The sequence below is a fragment of the Mauremys mutica genome, chromosome 1, assembly GCF_020497125.1.
Source record: "Mauremys mutica isolate MM-2020 ecotype Southern chromosome 1, ASM2049712v1, whole genome shotgun sequence".
NCBI classification, from domain to species: domain Eukaryota; kingdom Metazoa; phylum Chordata; order Testudines; family Geoemydidae; genus Mauremys; species Mauremys mutica.
Window position 1 is genome coordinate 155,931,636 of NC_059072.1, and position 20,371 is coordinate 155,952,006.

At 48.9% G+C, this 20,371-nt stretch overlaps 1 protein-coding gene across 1 annotated transcript in view; it reads left to right on the forward strand.

Annotated features, from left to right (window-relative positions):
- Positions 1-20,371, forward strand: part of POLQ (DNA polymerase theta) — a 143,399-nt gene that overhangs the window by 60,036 nt on the left and 62,992 nt on the right. The window contains exon 15 of the mRNA XM_045001059.1: positions 19,700-19,943. Within this exon, the coding sequence (XP_044856994.1) occupies positions 19,700-19,943 (244 nt within the window). The remainder of the gene's footprint in view (positions 1-19,699; positions 19,944-20,371) is intronic.

The window sequence follows — 20,371 nt, forward strand, 5'->3', positions numbered from 1 at the left end:
GTGGTCAGTGAGTTGTCATCTCACCCTGAGGAGACTGTGCTCCTAAGACTGATCAAGCACTGAAGAAATCTTGAGTGCACCTACTAGATGGCCCACTATGCCGGTCAAGGTTCCTCCCCCACTCTGAACTTTAGGGTACAGATGTGGGGACCTGCATGGACCCTTCTAAGCTTAATTCCTAGCTTAGATCTGGTAATGCTGCCACCAGCCAGAAATCAGTGTCTGGCACACTTTCTGTCCCCCCAAAACCTTCCCTGGGGAACGCAGATCCAAAACCCCATAGATCTTAAAACAAGGAGAAATTAACCATCCCCCCTCACCAATCCCTGGTGAGTTCAGACCCAATCCCCTTGGATCTTAAAACAAAGAAAAATCAATCAGGTTCTTAAAGAAAGCTTTTAATTAAAGGAGGAAAAGGTAAAAATTATCTCTGTAAAATCAGGATGGAAAATGCTTTACAGGGTACTTAGATTCATATAGCCCAGAGGAAACCCCCTCTAGCCTCAGGTTCAAAGTTACAGCAAACAGAGGTAAAAATCCTTCCAGCAAAAAAGAAACATTTACAGGTTGAGAAAACAAAAATAAGACTAACACGCCTTGCCTGGCTAGTTACTTACAAGTTTGAAACATGAGAGACTGATTCAGAAAGATTTGGAGAGCCTGGATGGATGTCCCGTCCCTCTCAGTCCCGAGAGCGAACAACCCCCAAAACAAAGAGCACAAACAAAAGACTTCCCTCCACCAAGATTTGAAAGTATCTTGTCCCCTTATTGGTCCTCTGGTCAGGTGTCAGCCAGGTTTACTGAGCTTCTTAATACTTTACAGGTAAAAGAGACATTAACCCTTAACTATCTGTTTATGACAATGCCAAGTCCTGTCACTGAGAAAAAACACGGTCAAAGGACTCTGCATGGATGATCCCAGCACCAACAGTTCTGGCACCAAATACCGGTACTGAGGGACAAGGTTGGCTGGAGCACAGACAAAAGCATTGCTCTAGGCACTGGTCAGTGTCCTCTTGTAAGGAGTGGTTGAAAAAATGATGTGCCAGAGAGATGTTCACTAAGCCCTCAGCCATCACAGAGGTTAGCAGCACAGGCTTGGTCACAAGCTCAGCATCAACAAACACACCCAGTACCAACCTCAGTGGCAGCATCTATGCAGTCAGCAATGCAAATGCTGATATCAGCATTGGCTGCAGAGTCCTCTGCTCGTATATGTTCCAGTGCTGCAATGGAGTCAACATCTTTACCAGAATGCCTCATACTACATCTCGGCACAGAGACCATCATCACTACTGGCACCTGATATCATCCTGGCACCAAGATCAGCTTACACCTTGGCACTGCTCTTTAACAAGATATACTCTTAATCCCCATCGCTGGGCCATATCTTTTTGCCAGCATCAAGCATCAATATTCAGGAAGAAGATCCTGTGTAATGGACTGAATGCTTCCCCATTAGAGCCTTGTCACGATCCTGGCATGGATGGTAATGGGCTGGCCAACCCCAGTGAAGCCAGCTGTACCAGTATAACATGCCATCTTAGTCCTACTGGCCTTTTGGAGACCACCTTCCCATGCCTCCAGGGGTCAATCTCCATCCCATCTCTTAAGAAAGCGGAAGAGACCCCATTCCCCATTAGCATTGCTGTCCAGCTTGCCTACACTGGACTGAGACGATGAACATCAGACACTGGATGAAGTGGGATTAGCGGAACAGCAGCATCTTCCTTTGCCTCCTCAGGAATCCTCATTGTTCCCATATAAGGTGAAGGTTACAGCTCCAGTACCAGCACCAGATGATTTTAAGACATTCTAGGAACTGCTAGCTAGACTCAGAGGCCCTGGATATTCAGACTTCAGTCATTCAAATTCCTTAGCACTGGCCAGATTAGCCCTCCCAATTAACAAGGGGATTCTTGACCCTGCAAAGGCATTATGGCAAATACTGGTCACCATTCCTCCTACCACCAAAAGGATGGAGAAAAAGTATCAAGTGACACAGAAGGGATCCAAGCACTTCTATGCTTACCCCAGTCAGGATCATTAAAAGTGTCTGTGGTTCAGGAGAACTCCAAATCCACAAAGAGGACCACAAAAGAAACATCCTCTCCCTTTCACTTATGGAGGAAGACACTTCTCATAGACTCATCAACCACGGATTGGGAAACCCACCCGAACCTCTGGATACAAGGGATCTGGGGTCAAAAGGATATGACTCTTCACATAAATGTATTGAAGCTGTGATCATTCAGGCTATCCTGCATTCTGATCTCTTACAAAATTCCACAGTGCAAATTTTGATGGACAACACATCTGCAACATATTACACAAACAAGGAGGTGCCTGCTCATCAGCCCTGTATCAACTTCATGGAATAACCCCAAACAGCCCTCCACCTACTGGGAGTTAGCAACAATCTGACAGACTTTGTAAGCAAACAATCCATCATTAACCACGAGTGGTTGCTGTGGAGGTCCATCATACACCTAATATCCAACAATGGGAAAATCTGGGATAGAGTTGTTTGCCTCAATATACAACAAGAAATGTCCAGCCTTTTTGTTTCGGAGAAGGCATAAGCTCAGGCTTGCTACAAGATGCCTTGTTCACTTGGTGGATCCTGTGAACCCTGTACACTTTTTTCCAGGTATGCCCCTGATTTCCAGGTGAATCTGTAAGATCAGCCGGGACAAAGGCAAAATAGTCCTAATAGCTCCATACTGTTCAAGATAGTTCTGGCTAACAGATCTTCTCTGAATATCATTTACCTAGTATTGCGCATCCAAGGTCAGATACTTTGTCTGGATCTGAAGTCACTGCATCTGACAGCTTGGATGTTGGCTGGTTAATACTGACAGACTGCTCTCTTCAGTCTGAGAAATCCTCCTACAAAGCAGGAAACCTCTTAAAAGGAAAACTTATTCCTCTAAATGGAAAAGTCTCTCAACAGGGGCAACCCAATGCAGTCTTGACCCAGGCTCCCATACCAAAGATCCTGGACTACCTCCAGGATTTAAAACAACTGGGTCTTTCATTCAGCTCCATCAAAGTTCATCTAGCAGCAATTTCTCATGTCTCTCACCTGTCCAATACTGTTCAATCTTTTCACATCCTACAATATATAGATTTCTGAAAGGGCTACTTTATGCTTACTCTCCCATCAAGGAACCTTCTCCTATATAGAATCTCACCATTGTCCTTGCGAAACCTCTTGGAGCCCCTTTTGAGCCACTTGCGGAATGTGCTTACACCACTGTACCCTTGAATCAGTCTTCCTAGTTACCATAATTTCAACCAGCAGGATCAGTGAGCTGCAAACTCTTACCGTTGATATCCCTTAAACAACATTTCATGAGGACAGGGTGGTGGTGAGTCCTCATCCAGAATTTAAACCTGAGATGATCTTGAAGTTTCACTTAAATCATTCCATCAACTTGCCTGTCTTCTTCCCCAGGCTTCATTCTGAGTCAGGATAAAAACATCTTTACACTTTAAGTGTTTCAAGATTTTTATTGTATTATCTTGACAGAACAAATTCCATTAGACTATCATCCTGTCTCTTTGTTGTTCTCTGGGCCTTTGAAGGATCAAACTATCTCCTTCCAGAGGATATGGATCATACATTGTATATTGCTCTGCTACCAGATGGCTGATGTACTGCCCCCCAAATGTAAAGCTCACTCCACTAGAGCAAAAGCTACATCTTCCACTTTTAGGAACATTTCAGTATCAGAAATTGGTAAGGCAATCACATGTAGTACGTCTATTACTTTTTTTTTAATAGACACCCTGTCCCCTCTTTAGCTGCAGAGTCAGATGCCAGCTTTGGAAGAGTGGTATTACAGCCTCTGTTTAAGACAATCAAGACTCCTCAGTTCCACCTTCCAGGTGGGGCGCTGCTTGTTGGCCAGTGGGGAATCCACGCTGACACACACATATATAGGTGCTGAAACTAGGGGTAGGGACAGGGGTGCTGCAGCACCCTCTGGCTTGAAGTGGTTTTCATTATATACAAAGGTTTACAGTTTGTTTCAATGGCTCTCAGAATCCCTGCTATAAAAACTATTCTAGCTCTCCTGCACACATACTTGAAGAAAGGACAGTTACTTGGTGTATGGATGTTGTCCTTACTGTGTTGTCTTCAAGATGTTGTCCTTACTGTGGATCCTATGACCTGCCTTCCTCCATCCCTGCTTTTTTGGAGTGCTTCATGTCTGGGACTTGGAATTGGCAAGGGAACTGAGGGATGGTTGTGGCTGCCCTGCCTTTAACGCCTTTGGATGAGAGGCTCGAGGACATGTATTGCACGGATGCAGCCCCATCGACACTGCTATTGCAAAGATTCAGTGCTCGTCCACATGGGTTGCATGCGCACCACAGAGTGGGATCCACACTGACTACAACATATTGAAGAACCACAATTGCTATAAGTAACCATTTTTTCTATCCCTTGTAACTGTGTTCAAGACCCACAGGGAAATAATGAAATTTATAGACAAAATAAGTCAAATTATAAAAAGTAAACAAAGTCTCTTTTCTCTCAATTACAGTAATGTTAGGTGGTGGTTGTAAAAATAGACAAAATGTCAGATTCGTATTTTTCTCAACCTATGTATTATATAACTTTTTTAACATTGGCTTTAATAAAAATTTTAAATCTGTTTAATCTGTATTGCAGTAGCACCTAGAGACCCCTATCATAGTTCAGGACCCCATTGTGCTAACTGTTTAATTTTTAGGTTGAAAACCAGTATCAAGAGGAGCTATCCAGAAGGAGCCAGCTTCATTGATTTGATTCAGACTTCATCCTTTGCTGTAGGCAAGAAAAGAATAGGACTTCTTTTAAAAAGGTCCATAATAAAAATTTCTTTTTAAAGTCTCTTTGAAAGTTGTTCTCTAATAGTACGGAGAGGTGAGATTTGGAGAGGATGAAACAGTATGTATTGTGCTGCAGGTTATAGAGTCAGAATGAACTCTTGGTTTGTTATGTTGTAGAGGCAGGCTTCTTTCCTTACAGACACTTGAAGTTTTGATTTTTTTTTAAAGATTTTGGTATTTTTGTTCATTTGCACCATGAACAAAAGAAACATGGTCTAATGCATAGCTTTTGCTGCAACATTTAAGAAAAACATGAGTTTTTAATCCTCTTTAACAGTGGTTCTCAAACTTTTTTTTTCACGGACCACTTGAAAATTGCTGCGGGTCTCGGCGGGCCACTTAATGATCTTCCAAATGTTGTTTGTACCGATAGCTAACTATTGTAAAGCATTTTGGATAAAAGCACCATATAAAAAAACCTTAATAATAATAAACTGTTGTACAAATAAAAGCACAGAACTCAGATTTTAATATCCGTAGTCTTACCTTTCTGATGCGATGGATGTGCCCTCTCTCCTCCACCGCAGCAGCCCGCCCGAGCTGAGGCTGGGAAGGAGGGGCGTCTCTCCTCGGCAGCTGCAGCCCTGGAGCTGGGCTTTCTCTGGCTGCTGCAGCCCCGCACATCCCAAATTCCCCCCATCCTCCTTCTCATCCCACTGCCCCGTCCCTCTTACCCCTATTCCCCGCAAGACCACCACCTCACATTACATGTGCATCTTCTCTGGGGTCAGGCACCTAATTATTGGAGCCACGCCTGCGCGGCTCCACTAATTAGGTGGGTGGCCTTTCATTCTCTTGTGTTCAGCCGCCCAGGTGCACACCTTAGAGGGAAATATCCACGGACCACCTGAATGGAGCTCGCGGACCACTTGTGGTCCACAGATCACAGTTTGAGAACCTCTGCTCTTTAACAATAACTGAATATTTAACATCTGGGCAGCTCTGTTAATACAATGTTAAGGTTTCAGAAGTCAGGATGTGCCAAAGCTAAGGCTGAATATGAATATGCAACCTTAATTTTCCCCCCTAGTGTGTATACATTATGATAGTTATTAAGTATCTGAGAACATGCTAATTTTTTTTTTACTATTTATTTAGGAAGTATTAACAAATTTACAATCCTTCACATGTAATTATCAGAAACAAAAACAAAAAAATCCATTACAACTGTGAGACATTATACAGTAATATAGTCATCAGATCTCTCTATTTAACATATTGCAGTGAGCATCATTACAACATGTATGACATCATTTCTAGTGATTTTATTAAATTGAGTGAAATCGCTGTATACACTGTGGCAAGGCACCCCTTCTGCCTTGCTGGGCTTAGTGCTCCCTCCTCTGGCAGGGAAGGTCCTGGGGTAAATCAGCCCTCTTCGGGGTTTGTTTATCAGAGCCTTCCAGGTAGGCCTCGGGGCAGGCCTGAGGAGTGCTCCTCTGCCAAACAAAGGGAAACAAGTCTATAAGGCACCAAAACAAAAATGGAATACCTTTCTCTGGCCCCCTCACTGGGGCAGGTGTTGTCCTGTTGCTAGCCCCAGGGTGTCAGTCCTTCCCCTAAACAGGCACTGGGTTTTGGGTGTCTCCCTTATGGGGAGGAGCACAGTCTCTCACACTGGAGAAGCCATCACCCTGCTGCCTCCAGCCTTGCAGCACTTTGTCGTCTCCCGCCCGTCACCAGGAGAGAGATTTTAACAGGTTTCAGCAAAAACAACGAGATGTACTTGTGGCACCTTAGAGACTAACAAATTTATTTGGGCATAAGCTTTCATGGGCTAAAACCCATTTCATCAAATGCAGCTAGGTTTCAGGCAGCCCTTAATTGGACTCAGGTCTCCCTAATTGACCTGAAGTAACCTCATCCCAGCTTGTAGGAAAAAGGGCCTTTAGCATTTTAGGGCTAACATACCTGTTTTCCCAGACCCTCCTGCAGCTGTCTGGCCTGACTTTGTGACAAAACATATTTAACGGACCAGGCATGTCTATCAAATGTTTTAAAAAAACAAACAAACAAAACAGGTGTGCTTGTTTTGTTACAGGTGAAAGTACTTTGTATATTGAAAAAAATGGTAACCAAATATCTAAGTATTGTTCTCTCTATTTTGCTCAGTTCATAATTGGTGTGTTTTTCCATAACAGCAACCTCTCATATTTTTTTTAACCATTTATCTATGGCTGGATTGTTTTTCTTTTTCCAGTGAGAGGGAGCTTCTAGTAGATGAGACATTACTACTTAATTTCCTTTTGTGTGGTTATTTTCACTAGGAAGTGCCAGGAGGATTACCAAATCATTCATTTGGTAATAAATATCCAACAATTTGTGATATTTGGTCGTGGATTACATCCCAATATTTTCTGACTGGGCATGTCCACCATATATTCATTCTCTTTCACCATAGTTTTTCCAACATTTCTCCCTATTCAATCTCTGTATACATATTAACCTTACTGGTCTGTGATACCATCGAAACAGTTTCTTAAAGAAATTTTCTATCATCATGCTACAGACTGAGGTTGCTGGTCCTCTTTTTCCAGAGGAAATCCCATTCCTCTAGGATAATTTGTCTATTCACATCCTTTTCCCAGTGTGTCATATATGGACATATTTTGGTTAGGAAAGTTGTCTGCAAAGGTTGATATCAATTAGTTATACTTTTTTTGTTTCCTAATTGACTAGACCCCATTTCTTCTATTAAAGTTAGCTTTCTGTATAAATTAGCTTTTCTAGAAAGCTGAGAAACATAATGCCTAACTTGAAAATTCTGGTACTAAGTGAGACTGGGCTAGTTAAAGTTAGTTTTGATGTCTAAATAAGTTAGAAAAGTTCCTTTACTGAATAGCTGGCCAACCAGTTGTATTCCATGGCTCTCCTAGTGTTTAAAGCTCTTGGGTTTGTGATTTGGGTTAAGATCTGGATTATTTGCAATGGGTATCATTGGCGAGGGAAAGGAATTTATTTTACCTCTAGTTCTATCCCAAACCCATAAAGTAGCCTTTGCTAAAGGATGTGTGAAAATTCCTAAAGGGTGTGATTTTTATCAATCCATGGTAGCTTAGCATTGTTTCCTTTGCCACAATTTTCTTGTTCAATAAAAACCCAGCTGGCCGGCCTGAGGATACTATGCATAGGGCCCTACCAAATTCACGGTCCATTTTGGTCAATTTCACAGTCATAGGATTTTAAAAATAGTAAATTTCATGATTTCAGCTATTTTAAATCTGAAAGTTCATGGTGTTGTAATTGTAGGGGTCCTGACCCAAAGGAGTTGTGTGTGTGTGGGGGGGTGTTGCAAGGTTATTGTAGGGGAGGTTGTGGTACTGCTATCCTTGCTTCTGTGCTGCTGCTGCTGGCACTGCCTTCAGAGCTGGGCAGCTGGAGAGTGGTGGATGCTGACCGGGAGCCTAGCTCTGAAAGCAGAGCCACTGCCAGCAACAGCGCATAAGAAAGGATCTCATGGTATGATATTGCCACCCTGACTTTTGCACTTATTCCTGCAGAGCTGGGCCCTCAGTCAGCACCTGCTGCTCTCTGGCCGCCCAGCTCTGAAGGCAGCGCAGAAGTAACGATGGCAATACTGCGACCCCCTAAAATAACCTTGAGACACTCCCTCCCCATGAAACTCCCTTTTGGGTCAGGATCCCCAATTTGAGAAACGCTGGTCTCCCCCCTGAAATCTCTATAGTATAGGGTAAAAGGACAAAAAAGACCAGATTTCACAGTCCGTGACGTGTCTTTCATGGCCATGAATTTGGTAGTGCCCTATTTATAGCCTTTCCATATGGCGGGAACTCCTTTGTTCTAAGCTAAGTTCCCAGCCCAGTTTGTGGAAAAATACAGGTACAAAAATGGAGTTTAGTTTCATGTGATTTGATCACCTGACCTGGCATGCTCCCAATGAGTCATAGCAGCCATTGTCTATAGGCTGTCTGAAGCATTCCCAGGAAGGCTCACCAGGTGGGGGATAAGCTTCTAAGGCCTATTGTTTCCCTTAATGGCCCATTACCTTGAATAGGCCCTTCACAGTCAGCTGTCTAGACTGGAAGCATCTTGCCTAGTGTGTAACATCCAGGTGTAACCACATTTGAAATACAGATATAGTCAATATTCATAACTTCAGATAAAAAAATGATGCATGCATGCAAATAAAAATCATAACTTTTCCATAGACGCCTCACATGGCATATCTTGTACTAGATGCATCATAATTATGTCATCATCATATCATAATCATACTACAGTGATGAATATGGGGTGCAGTGTCACAGAGATAATAGATGTTCCTCCATGGTCCTTCTGTGTAGTTCAAATGGGAGATTTAACCCCATTACTTTGCACAGCTGCTTTTGGGCTGGTGTAAAGAGCAGTAGTTCTTTGAGTGATTGCTCCTATGCACTCCAGTTAGGTGTGCGCGCCGTGCGTGCACGGCTCTTCGGAACATTTTTACCCTAGCAACTCCGGCGGGCCTGCTGGGCGCCCCCTGGAGTGGCGCCGCTATGGTGCTGGATATATACCCCAGCCGGCCCGTCCGCTCCTCAGTTCCTTCTTACCGCCCGTGACGGCCAGTTGGAACAGTGGAGTGCTCCCTTTCCTCCACAGCCCTAGCGTTTCTCTACTCTTGAGTGTACATAGTTGTTTGTTAGTTTAGTTGAATAAGTTTAGTTAGCTATAGTATAGAATAAGGGAATAAGGGGGCGTTTACCCCTATTCTTCCGCAACCGGTGCGGGCTCATGCCCAAGGCACCGGGGTTTAAGCCCTGTGCGACTTGCCAGCGGCACATGCCTGTCGGGGACCCGCACGACTCCTGCCTGCGCTGCCTCGGGGAGACCCACCGTCCAGATAAGTGTCCTATCTGCACGGCCTTTAAGCCTAGAACAAGAAAGGAGCGAGACAGTCGTTTAAAGCAGCTCCTTATGGAGGCAACGCTCCAGCCTCCCGCACCGACCCCGGCGGCACCGAAGTCATCATCGGCGCGCAGCGCACCGGCGGCCCCGAGCCGCTCCGGTACCGAGGCTCCTCGACCTCCGCAACCGGCACCGGCGACCCGGCACCGTTCCCTCTCCCCAACGAGGAAACGTAAGCCGGCGAAGACGGCCTCGAAGCCGCATCCTCCGGGACCAATAGCCCAGCCACCACTGACGCCTCCGGTACCGGCTGTGGCGGTGCACAGACCGTGCACGGTACCGTTGACTCCGGTGCCGCAAAGGCCGTTGCGTCCGGTACCACCCTGCTCCCCGGTGCCAACCGCGGTCGAGCTACAGCTCCCGTCCACGCCCGAGACGTTCTCGACGGCGAGAGAGCTCATCGAGCTCACAGAGGCACCGAGCCCCCGGCACAGCCGGTGCGGGCTGTTAAGTCAGCAGGTAAGCCGGCTATGATGTGGCCTCCTTCCCCTGACGGACGGATTGGCGGCGCTCCAGGTCTCAGTCTCGATCCCGGTCCCGAAGACGGTCACCGTCACGCCGCTCCAGGTCTCGGTACCGCTCACCATCGCGGTACCATTCACCTCGGCGGCGGTCGCAGTCCCGGTACCGCTCAACATCGCGGTACCGGTCGCACTCCCGGAGACACTCCCGGTCCCGATCGCCAGCCCATCGGCACCGCAGAAGGTCCGATTCCCGGCACCGTTCCCGGCACCGTGACTCCCGAAGCCGCTCCCGGCACCGCCGGTCGAGCTCCCGGTCGAGCTCCCGGCACCGGTCGAGCTCCCGGCACCGCGACAGTCAATGGTCCCGCTCTCCATCTCGGCACCGTGACGACCGGCACCGATCCTCGGCACCGTCCGGGGACAGATTGCCAGCATCGACGGCGCAGTCCGTGAGCGCCTCCGCTCCTCCGTGGCCGTCTCGTCACTCCTCGGTCGCTTCGCGGGCAGACAGCTATGGCCATCTTCAGGCTGCCCCGCAAGGACAAGTCCACGGTGCGCAGCAGTGGGGCTTTTGGGTCCCCTGGGCCCAGTACGAAGCTCAAGGGCTCCCTTTCCCCCCGCGGACCCCAGCCTCCGAACACAGGGGGCCGGAGGCCACAGTGAGCAGGCCGCCCCCATCACCAACAGGTGAGGCCCAGTCGCCTCCTGGTCCTGCGGAGCATCCGCGGTCCGAGACAGCTGCCCACCCCATAGAGGAACCATCTTCGGAGGCCGTGGTCCAAGGTCGGTCCTCGTCATCCTCGCCAGACGAGGCGGTGGCGGGGGCGTCTACGGCGGACCCTCCACCTATTGACTTGCGGGCCCACCAAGACCTTCTTCGCCGGGTGGCGAAGGCTATTGACCTCCCCGTGGCGGAGGTCGCTGAGGATGATGACCCGGTGACTAATGTAATTGGGGCTGAGGCCCCAGTGCGGGTGGCCTTACCATTCATCCGCACTATTCAAAAGAACGCCACTACCATCTGGCAGTCACCGGCGTCCGTCCCTCCCACCGCTCACGGTGTAGAAAGGAAGTACTCCATTCCCCCCACGGGGTACGAGTATTTGTATACCCATCCTGCACCAGACTCACTCGTGGTCCAGTCGGTCAACGACAGGGAGAGACATGGCCAGCCAGCTCCAGCGCCAAAATCCAAGGAAGCTAGGCGCATGGATCTGTTGGGCCGAAAGGTCTACTCAGCGGGGGGTCTCCAGCTCCGGATCGCCAACCAGATGGCCCTCCTCGCCTGATACACCTTCGACATCATGATGTCCCTGGTGAAATTCTCGGAGCTGATCCCGACAGCCTCACGCCAGGAATTCTCGGCCCTCCTGGAAGAGGGCAAGAAATCCTCCAGGTCCTCCATCCAGGCCGCTCTGGACTCGGCGGACTCGGGAGCCAGAACCCTGGCCTCAGGAGTGACCATGAGGCGCATCTCCTGGCTGCAGTCCTCCACCCTGCCACCGGAGGTGCAGTACACTTTACAAGACCTCCCCTTCGACACTCAGGGTCTGTTTTTGGAAAAGACGGATTCCAGAATTCAGACCCTCAAGGACTGTCGAATTGCCATTCGCACTCTGGATATGCACACACCGGCAACCCAGCGAAGGTCATTCCGGCAGCAACCCTACCGGCCCTTTAATCAGCCCAGGTCGCAACCCTATAATAGCCGGCGACCCGGCCTGAATCGCCGTAGACCGTCGGGCAACAGGCGCAACCAGACCCACCCGCCTTCGAAGGCCCCTCAGGGCCCCAAGCAGGCGTTTTGATGGGACGCCCGAGGACGGCCCATCAGGCTCTGTACCGGATCCTTCCCGATTGTTTTGCAACCGCCTTTCCCACTTCCTTCCGGCGTGGTCCCAAATAACAACGGACAACTGGGTGCTTCGTACAATCCAGTCTGGTTACCGCCTTCAATTTGTTTCACCCCCTCCTTCCCACCCACCTTCCCCGTCCCTCTTCAGGGACCCCTCTCACGAGCAATTCCTCCTACAAGAGGTCGAGACTCTGTTGAGCTTGGGTGCCATAGAGGAGGTGCCTCACGACATTCGGGGCAGGGGATTCTATTCCCGATATTTTCTCATCCCCAAGGCGAAAGGAGGTCTACGTCCTATACTGGACCTCTGGGAGCTCAACAGGTACCTGCTCAAGCTCAAGTTTCGCATGGTCACCCTGGGGACCATCATTCCCTCCCTGGATCTGGGAGACTGGTTTGCCGCCCTCGATATGAAGGACACGTACTTCCATGTCGCGATTTACCCTCCCCATCGACGCTACCTGCGGTTCGTGGTCAACAACGTGCACTACCAGTTTGCAGTGCTGCCATTCGGCCTGTCCACCGCGCCGAGGGTCTTTACCAAGTGCATGGCAGTGGTTGCCGCAGCCCTCCGCCGTCGTCGCATACACGTCTACCCGTATCTCGACGACTGGCTGGTTCGCGGGACATCCCGACAGCTGGTAGAGGACCAGATGACAGAGATACTATCCCTATTTCGGTTCCTCGGCCTTCTCATCAATGCCGAGAAGTCCACCCTAGCTCCATCGCAGCGGGTGGAGTTCATCGGAGCGGTCCTCGACTCCAGTTTGGCCAGGGCCTGCCTCCCTCGATCTCGGCACCAGACGATGGTCTCCATCATCCGGGACCTTCTCACCTTTCCCACAACAACGGTTCGGTCCTGCCCGCGCCTCCTGGGCCACATGGCGTCCTGTACGTTCGTCACCGCGTACGCGAGGCTCCGCCTTTGCCCTTTTCAATCTTGGCTGGCGTCGGTATACCGCCCGCACCGCGACTCGATAGACATGGTAGTCACCGTCACAAAACCGACACTCGCTTCGCTCAGCTGGTGGCTGAACCCAGAGGTCGTGTGTGCAGGAGTCCCGTTCCGCCCTCCTCACCCATCCATCACCCTGACCATGGATGCCTCGGCGTTGGGATGGGGGGCTCACCTGGGCGACCTTCACACCCAGGGTCTCTGGTCGCCCCAAGAGCTCGCTCTCCACATCAACGTCCGGGAGCTGCGAGCGATCCGTTTGGCGTGTCACACCTTCCGCGCCCGTCTGCAAGGCCGCTGCGTGACAGTCTTCATGGACAACACGACGGCAATGTTCTACGTGAACAAGCAGGGCGGAGCCCGCTCCTCTCTCCTCTGCACGGAAGCAATGCTCCTGTGGGACTTCTGCGTGACCCACTCGATTCACCTGGAAGCGTCATTTCTTCCAGGAGTGCAGAATACGCTGGCCGACCATCTCAGCAGGTCGTTCCTCTCCCACGAGTGGTCCCTTCGTCCCGATGTGGTACACACGATTTTCCAAAGGTGGGGATTTCCCCAGATAGACCTGTTCGCCTCCAAGGAGAACAGGAAGTGTCACCAGTTCTGCTCCTACCAGGGTCGCTCTCCGGGCTCCCTGTCGGACGCATTCCTTTACTCATGGACGGATCACCTCCTCTACGCCTTCCCTCCATTCCCACTCATACACCGTGTGCTACTCAAGCTTCGGAGGGACAGGGCCCACCTAATACTCGTCGCTCCGGCCTGGCCGAGGCAGCATTGGTACACCCTGCTGCTCGAGCTCTCCGTTCGGGATCCCATTCCCCTTCCATTATGGCCGGACCTCATCACGCAGGACTTCGGCAGACTCCGCCACCCGGACCTACAGTCCCTCCATCTTACCGCTTGGTACCTGCGTGGCTGACCCACGCAGAGAGGGACTGTTCAGCGGCAGTACAGCAAGTCCTGCTTGAAAGCAGAAAACCTTCTACTCGCTCCACCTATCTCGCGAAATGGAAGCGCTTTGCGCTCTGGTGCGACCAGCGCGGCCTTAATCCCTTCCTAGTCCCTATCTCTACAATCCTGGACTACCTCTGGTACCTTAAGGAACAAGGACTCGCGGTCTCCTCCTTGAAGGTGCACCTGGCAGCCGTGTCCGCCTTTCGTCCATCCATAGAAGGTCGATCCATCTTCTCGAACCAGATGGTTTCCCGTTTCCTTAAGGGCCTGGACCGGTTGTACCCGCCGATATGATGTCCTACCCCGGCCTGGGATTTGAACCTGGTTCTGGCCAAGCTTATGGGAGCCCCCTTTGAGCCCTTGGCCACGTGCTCCCTGCTCTACCTCTCGTGGAAGATGGCTTTCCTCGTCGCTATAACGTCGGCAAGATGGGTGTCCGAGCTCCGTGCCCTCACGGTTGGTCCGCCGTATACTGTCTTCCACGGAGACAAGGTGCAGCTTCGACCACACCCGGCCTTCCTCCCTAAGGTGGTGTCGGCCTTCCACCTCAACCAGTAGATCTTCCTTCCGGTCTTCTTCCCGAAGCCGCACGCCTCCCCTTGGGAGCAACAGCTTCACACCCTGGACGTCCGCAGGGCTCTCGCTTTTTATATCGAGCGGACGAAGCCCTTCCGGCGTTCGACCCAGCTGTTCGTAGCGGTTGCCGATCGCATGAAAGGCGAGCCGGTCTCCTCTCAAAGGATTTCCTCCTGGGTGACGGCATGTATCCAGACATGCTACGAGCTTGCTCGTGTGCCACCATGCCGCCTCACCGCTCACTCGACGAGAGCGCAAGCCTCGTCAGCCGCCTTCCTGGCCCATGTCCCCATCCAGGACATCTGTCGAGCGGCCACCTGGTCTTCTGTACACACCTTCGCTTCCCACTACGCGTTGGTGCAGCAATCCAGAGACGATGCAGCCTTCGGCTCAGCAGTCTTACACTCTGCCACGTCTCACTCCGACCCCACCGCCTAGGTAAGGCTTGGGAATCACCTAACTGGAATGCATAGGAGCAATCACTCGAAGAAGAAAAGACGGTTACTCACCGTAGTAACTGTTGTTCTTCGAGATGTGTTGCTCCTATCCATTCCAGACCCGCCCTCCTTCCCCACTGTCGGAGTAACCGGCAAGAAGGAACTGAGGAGCGGATGGGCTGGCTGGGGTATATATCCAGCGCCATAGCGGCGCCACTCCAGGGGGCGCCCAGCCGACCCGCCAGAGTTGCTAGGGTAAAAATGTTCCAAAGAGCCGTGCACGCGCGGCATGCACACCTAACTGGAATGGATAGGAGCAACACATCTCGAAGAACAACAGTTACTACGGTGAGTAACCGTCTTTTATCCATTGAAGGAACTGGGGGCCAATGTCCATATGGGACATGACTCAAAATGGAAAGTTTCACTAATATATTACACTATAGCTGAGGATATAAAAAAGTATACAACATTTGGTAGATCTATTCTGTACTATTCTGTATATGTCAGACTGGCCGGGAAAGACATTTATGTGAAAAGTATATCAGATAGTTACTTTTACAACGTAGTATAACATAGAAAAGTAGTGAAAATATGCTGACATATATAGAAGTTTGGAATTCAGTTACAAATCCTTTTGAATGGTTACATTGCTGTCAATGATGCTTCATTAATATATCTTATTGCAATCACAACAATATGTCGTAAGGGGACATATTTCTGTCTGAGAATTATGTATCTACTACCATAGTTAGAAGTAATAGCTAACCAGATAGCTTTTAACTTTTAAAGGTTTTTTTAAAAAATCTGGACATATTATTTAAAGGGTTCTCTGTAAGAAATCAGAATTTTGTGAAAATTTTCAACTCTGAAAAATTAAAGTTGTAGGCTTTTAAATAAAGTTAATTTTTTAGCACCTAGAAATACCAATTAAATCACATTTTGGAAAAAAATATTTTTCAGTTTACTTGGACTTGCCTAGTTAGGAATATATTGATAACGTTCATATCTGTGATTTACAAACAAATTCTGTACTCAAGATTTCACTCATAAACAAAATATTTTAACACTATTTTAAAGTACATCCACTGTTTGGAGAAAGGTAATACCTGAACTTTATTAAGATAGTTTGAGGATAGGCCCTATGAAAACCTGGATATTTTTCTACATGAGACAGTTAAAATATATATTAAAAAAAAAACCCCTCATGAAATATACAATATAAATCAGTGTGTTTCTTTAAAGAAATAACTTTTAAGACTGCTCCCACAGTACTTGCTTAGAGGTGTCTCCAAAGGAAAATTTTTCTGCTGAATGTATAGTATGTTAGGACTAACAAAATTAGTAAAATGCATACATTATTGAGAAGGTATTCTATGAAAAATCAGGTGTTATAGTCTGAGTATACGTACAAGAATAAAAAAATGGCCAAATCCTACACATGTATGTAGGATTGTAGAAAAATATATATATACAATATATTGAGAAAATAGTATGTGTTTAATTACATAAACCCTGTAGTATTTATGTTTGCACCAGGGGCAGAATTAAGGATGTATGTACATTCTTAACTATGGCACTTCCTGAGTTTCGATGCTTGAATTGTTGTTTTAATAGTTGTGATTGCTAGAATTTGAACCACAAATGAAATAGTTTTATCTTAGGATGTAAGCTTGGATGGTCCCTGTCACAGTTTTGGAGTAAACTGCATTTCTGTCCCTCCCCCTCTCTACAGACACGGGATATAATTTGCAGTCCTCCTGTAATTCATTGTGTTTATCCTAGTGCAGTGGTCACGAACCAGTCGATTGCGATTGATTAGTCGATCCTAGAGGATCTCTCAGTCGATCGCGACCTCCAGTGGTGCAGCAGGGCTGCCGCTAAGGCAGGCTCCCTGTCTGCCCTGGCCCCATGCCGCTCCCAGAAGTGTCTAGTGTGGCCCCACGGCCCTGGGGGGGGTCAGGGATCTCCCTCCACGCACTGCTCCTGGCTGCAAGCACCGCCCCCGCAGCTCCCACTGGCCAGGAACGGGGAGCTGTGGCTAATGGGAGCTGCAGAGGCAGTGCTTGCAGAGGGGGGCAGCATGTGGAGCCATGTGCCCCCTGTGCCTCCGAGGGGCCGGAGGGGTGCATTGGCCCCTTTCAGGAGTGGTGTGGGGCCAGGGTAGGTAGGGAGCCTGCCTTAGATGCAGCCACGCTGCGCCACAGACCAGGAGCCACTGGAGGTAAGTGCTGCCTGGCGGTAGGCCACTCCCCAACCTCCAGCCCCCTCCCGGAGTCAGCACCCCATACCTCCTCCGGCACCCCAACCTCCAGCCCTGAGCCTCCTGCCGGAGTCAGTACCCCGTACCTCCTCCTGCACCTGAACCCACTGCCCCAGCCCTGACCCCTCTCCCAGAGCCAGCACCCTGTACCCCCTCCTGCACCCCAACACTCTGCCCCAGCTCAGAGCCCCCTTCTGTACCCAAACTCCCTCCCAGAGTCCGCAACCCTCCTACACTGTCATGGACTCACAGATTGTGCCCACTCATGGCCCTGTGGGGGGTGTCCCTTTCAGTGAGACAGCCCTTCTTGGGGGTCCACTCTCTCTTGGGGTCAGGCCCCTCCACCTCCTGGAGCCGCACCTCTGAGCCTTAGCACACCCGTTTTCTCACCGTGGGCCCCCTCAGGGAGTCCACGCGCTCTGGACCCTCCGGGCCTCCTCACTCCCGAAAGGGTTGGTGCAACCCTGTTCTCTAGACCGGAGTGACTCTCAGCTAGCATAACACAGGAGGGTTTATTGAGAGTTGAACACCGCACAGGAAACTCTCAGGGCCTCAAGCCTGGCCTCCCTCAGCACAGCATATCCCAGTCCCCCTGCATCCACGTGGGCTCTGCCTGCTCCCCATCTCCAGCCCAGAGCCCCCCTGCTTCCCAGTTGGGCCTCCAATATCCCTGGCCCCAAGCCCTGCCTCTGTTCACTGTCTTCTCTCCAGGTAAACAGGGTCGTAAACAGGAAGGCCTTGGTCTCCTCTCCTCTCAGTCCTCCTCTGGCTCCCTCTGGCTGGAACCGGCTAGTTCCTCTCTTTGCAGCCCATTATCCTCCCACTGGCCAGAACCGTCTGTGACTCCTGAGCTGCGTCACCAGGGCACCAGTTGCTGTGGTCTCCATCCTCCAGGCCATTGGCCGGGGTCCTGAGTTCCCTCTCCAGTCCTCTGTAACAACAAACTCCCTCTCCCCTCACTAAACTAGTAACACCTGGAACACTGAGTCCCACTCCCTCTGCATGCAACCCACTGGAAAACACAGAAACCCCCCCACTTCGTCACATACACCACAACACTGTGCCCCAGCCCAGAGCCCTGTCCTGCACCAAAACTCCCTCCCAGAGCTTGCATCTCTCACCCCCTCTTCGCTCCAACCCCCTGCCCCAGGATCAGTCCAGAGCCCCCTCCCACACTGTGAACCCCTCTGCCCCAGCCCAGAGCCCGCACCCCCTTCTGAACTCCAACCCCAGCCCGGTGAAAGTGGGGGAGGGCTTTGGAAAGGGGAGGGGCCTCAGGGAAGGGGCACGGTAGATCCTGGGTTGCCTTTAAATTCAAAAAGTGATCTTCGGTGTAAAAAGTTTGGAGACCACTGTCCTAGTGGGTCTGACCTTAGTTCAGCACCTGTAGTTCACTCACCCTTAAGGGATAAATGGCAGGGTTACCAGTGACCAGCCAGCTTTCACGGAGCATAGATAGTTTATTTCAGGACAAAACATTACAGAGGAAACACAGCATAAGCCAATAAACCGTCTATGCAACATGTGAAGCTTGCCAGGTGTCATCAATCTGCATCATGGAGACCCTGATAGGTTGCCAAAGTCCTTCAAATCCTTCCAACAAGGTTTTGCCTTCTTAGTGATAGTTTTATGTCAGTTGGAGGATCAGAGAGGATCACTGACTCAGTTCAGTCTTCCCCTTTTATATGAAAAGTCTGTTTTGTCTGCTAGGCCTCTGGAACCCAGTCTGAACTAGTATGTGCAGTTCTTCTCTGGAGTTGTTTGCCTGTCTTGGGAACTCCCACCCTGCTCTGTGGAGTTAAAATACCATCACTAGCTCACAAAGATATATATATATATATATATATATATATATATATATATATATATATATATATATACATACATATATATATATATATATATATATATATATATATATATATATACATACATATATACATACATACACACATGCACAAGTTTATGAATAATCTCAGTGTCTGTAATGTTTGGCGCATATCTTTTGAAGTTTCTGTGCTTCCAAGGTCTCACATCTGTCAGTCTCTGTTTAATTGCAATTTAATGTTAAGATAATAGAGTAGAGAGGGAACAATGTTGTCATCTTAAAGAGTAGAACTTCTGTATTGGCAATTTCCTGATCGAATATTTCATACAGAGGCTATAGCTTGTTCCCTGGTTATCCAGCATTTTTCTGACTGCCGCGTAGGTCAAGACATTTAGCAACATAAGATTATTATTACACTGGGGAATCAAGAATGCTGCCTGACTTGTAAAGAGAGAATTTTTAGTTTAAATTATATTATTTTTGCATGTTCAAACTGATATTACAGAGGAAAATGGATCTAACTTTTTAGAACTGAAGTTAAATTAAGCCTAACAGAATGTAATTTTCATATTCCAGGGATGGTAACAGTTTTCTCTAACCGTCTGGGATGGCACAACATGGAACAGTTGCTCTCCCAGTTCCAGAGTCGCCTCACCTTTGGAGTCCAGAGGGAGCTGTGTGACCTGGTTCGGGTATCTCTGCTGAATGCGCAGCATGCCAGAGCTCTTTATAATGCTGGCTTCATCACAGTAGCTGATCTTGCTAAAGGAAATACTGCTGAAGTGGAAACTGCCCTGAAGAATGCTGTACCATTCAAAAGGTGAGATATCAACAAGTTGTCAACCTGGACACCTTTTTGAGTGCATTCCTTTCCACTATACATGGAGTTAACAGTTATTCAGTCTTGACTATATGAGTTCCAAGAACTTCTAATGAATTAGAGCATGTGGTGGTTACAGGATAAGTTTGGGAATACTGGGTTCTGTTCTTTAGTTTTCTGTTGACCCACTGTATAGCCTTGGGAAAGTCACTTTATCTCTCAGGGTATGTCTATACTGCAATAAAATATCTGGGGCTGGCCTGTATCAGCTGGCTTGGGTTGTGGAGCTATAAAATTGCAGTGTAGATTTCCGGGCATCGGCCAAGTCTGGGCTCTGGGATGCTCCCCACTTTTGGGGTTCCAGAGCCCAGGCTCCAGTCAAAGCCCAAATGTCTACAGCGCAGTTTTATAGCCCCACAGCTCAAGTC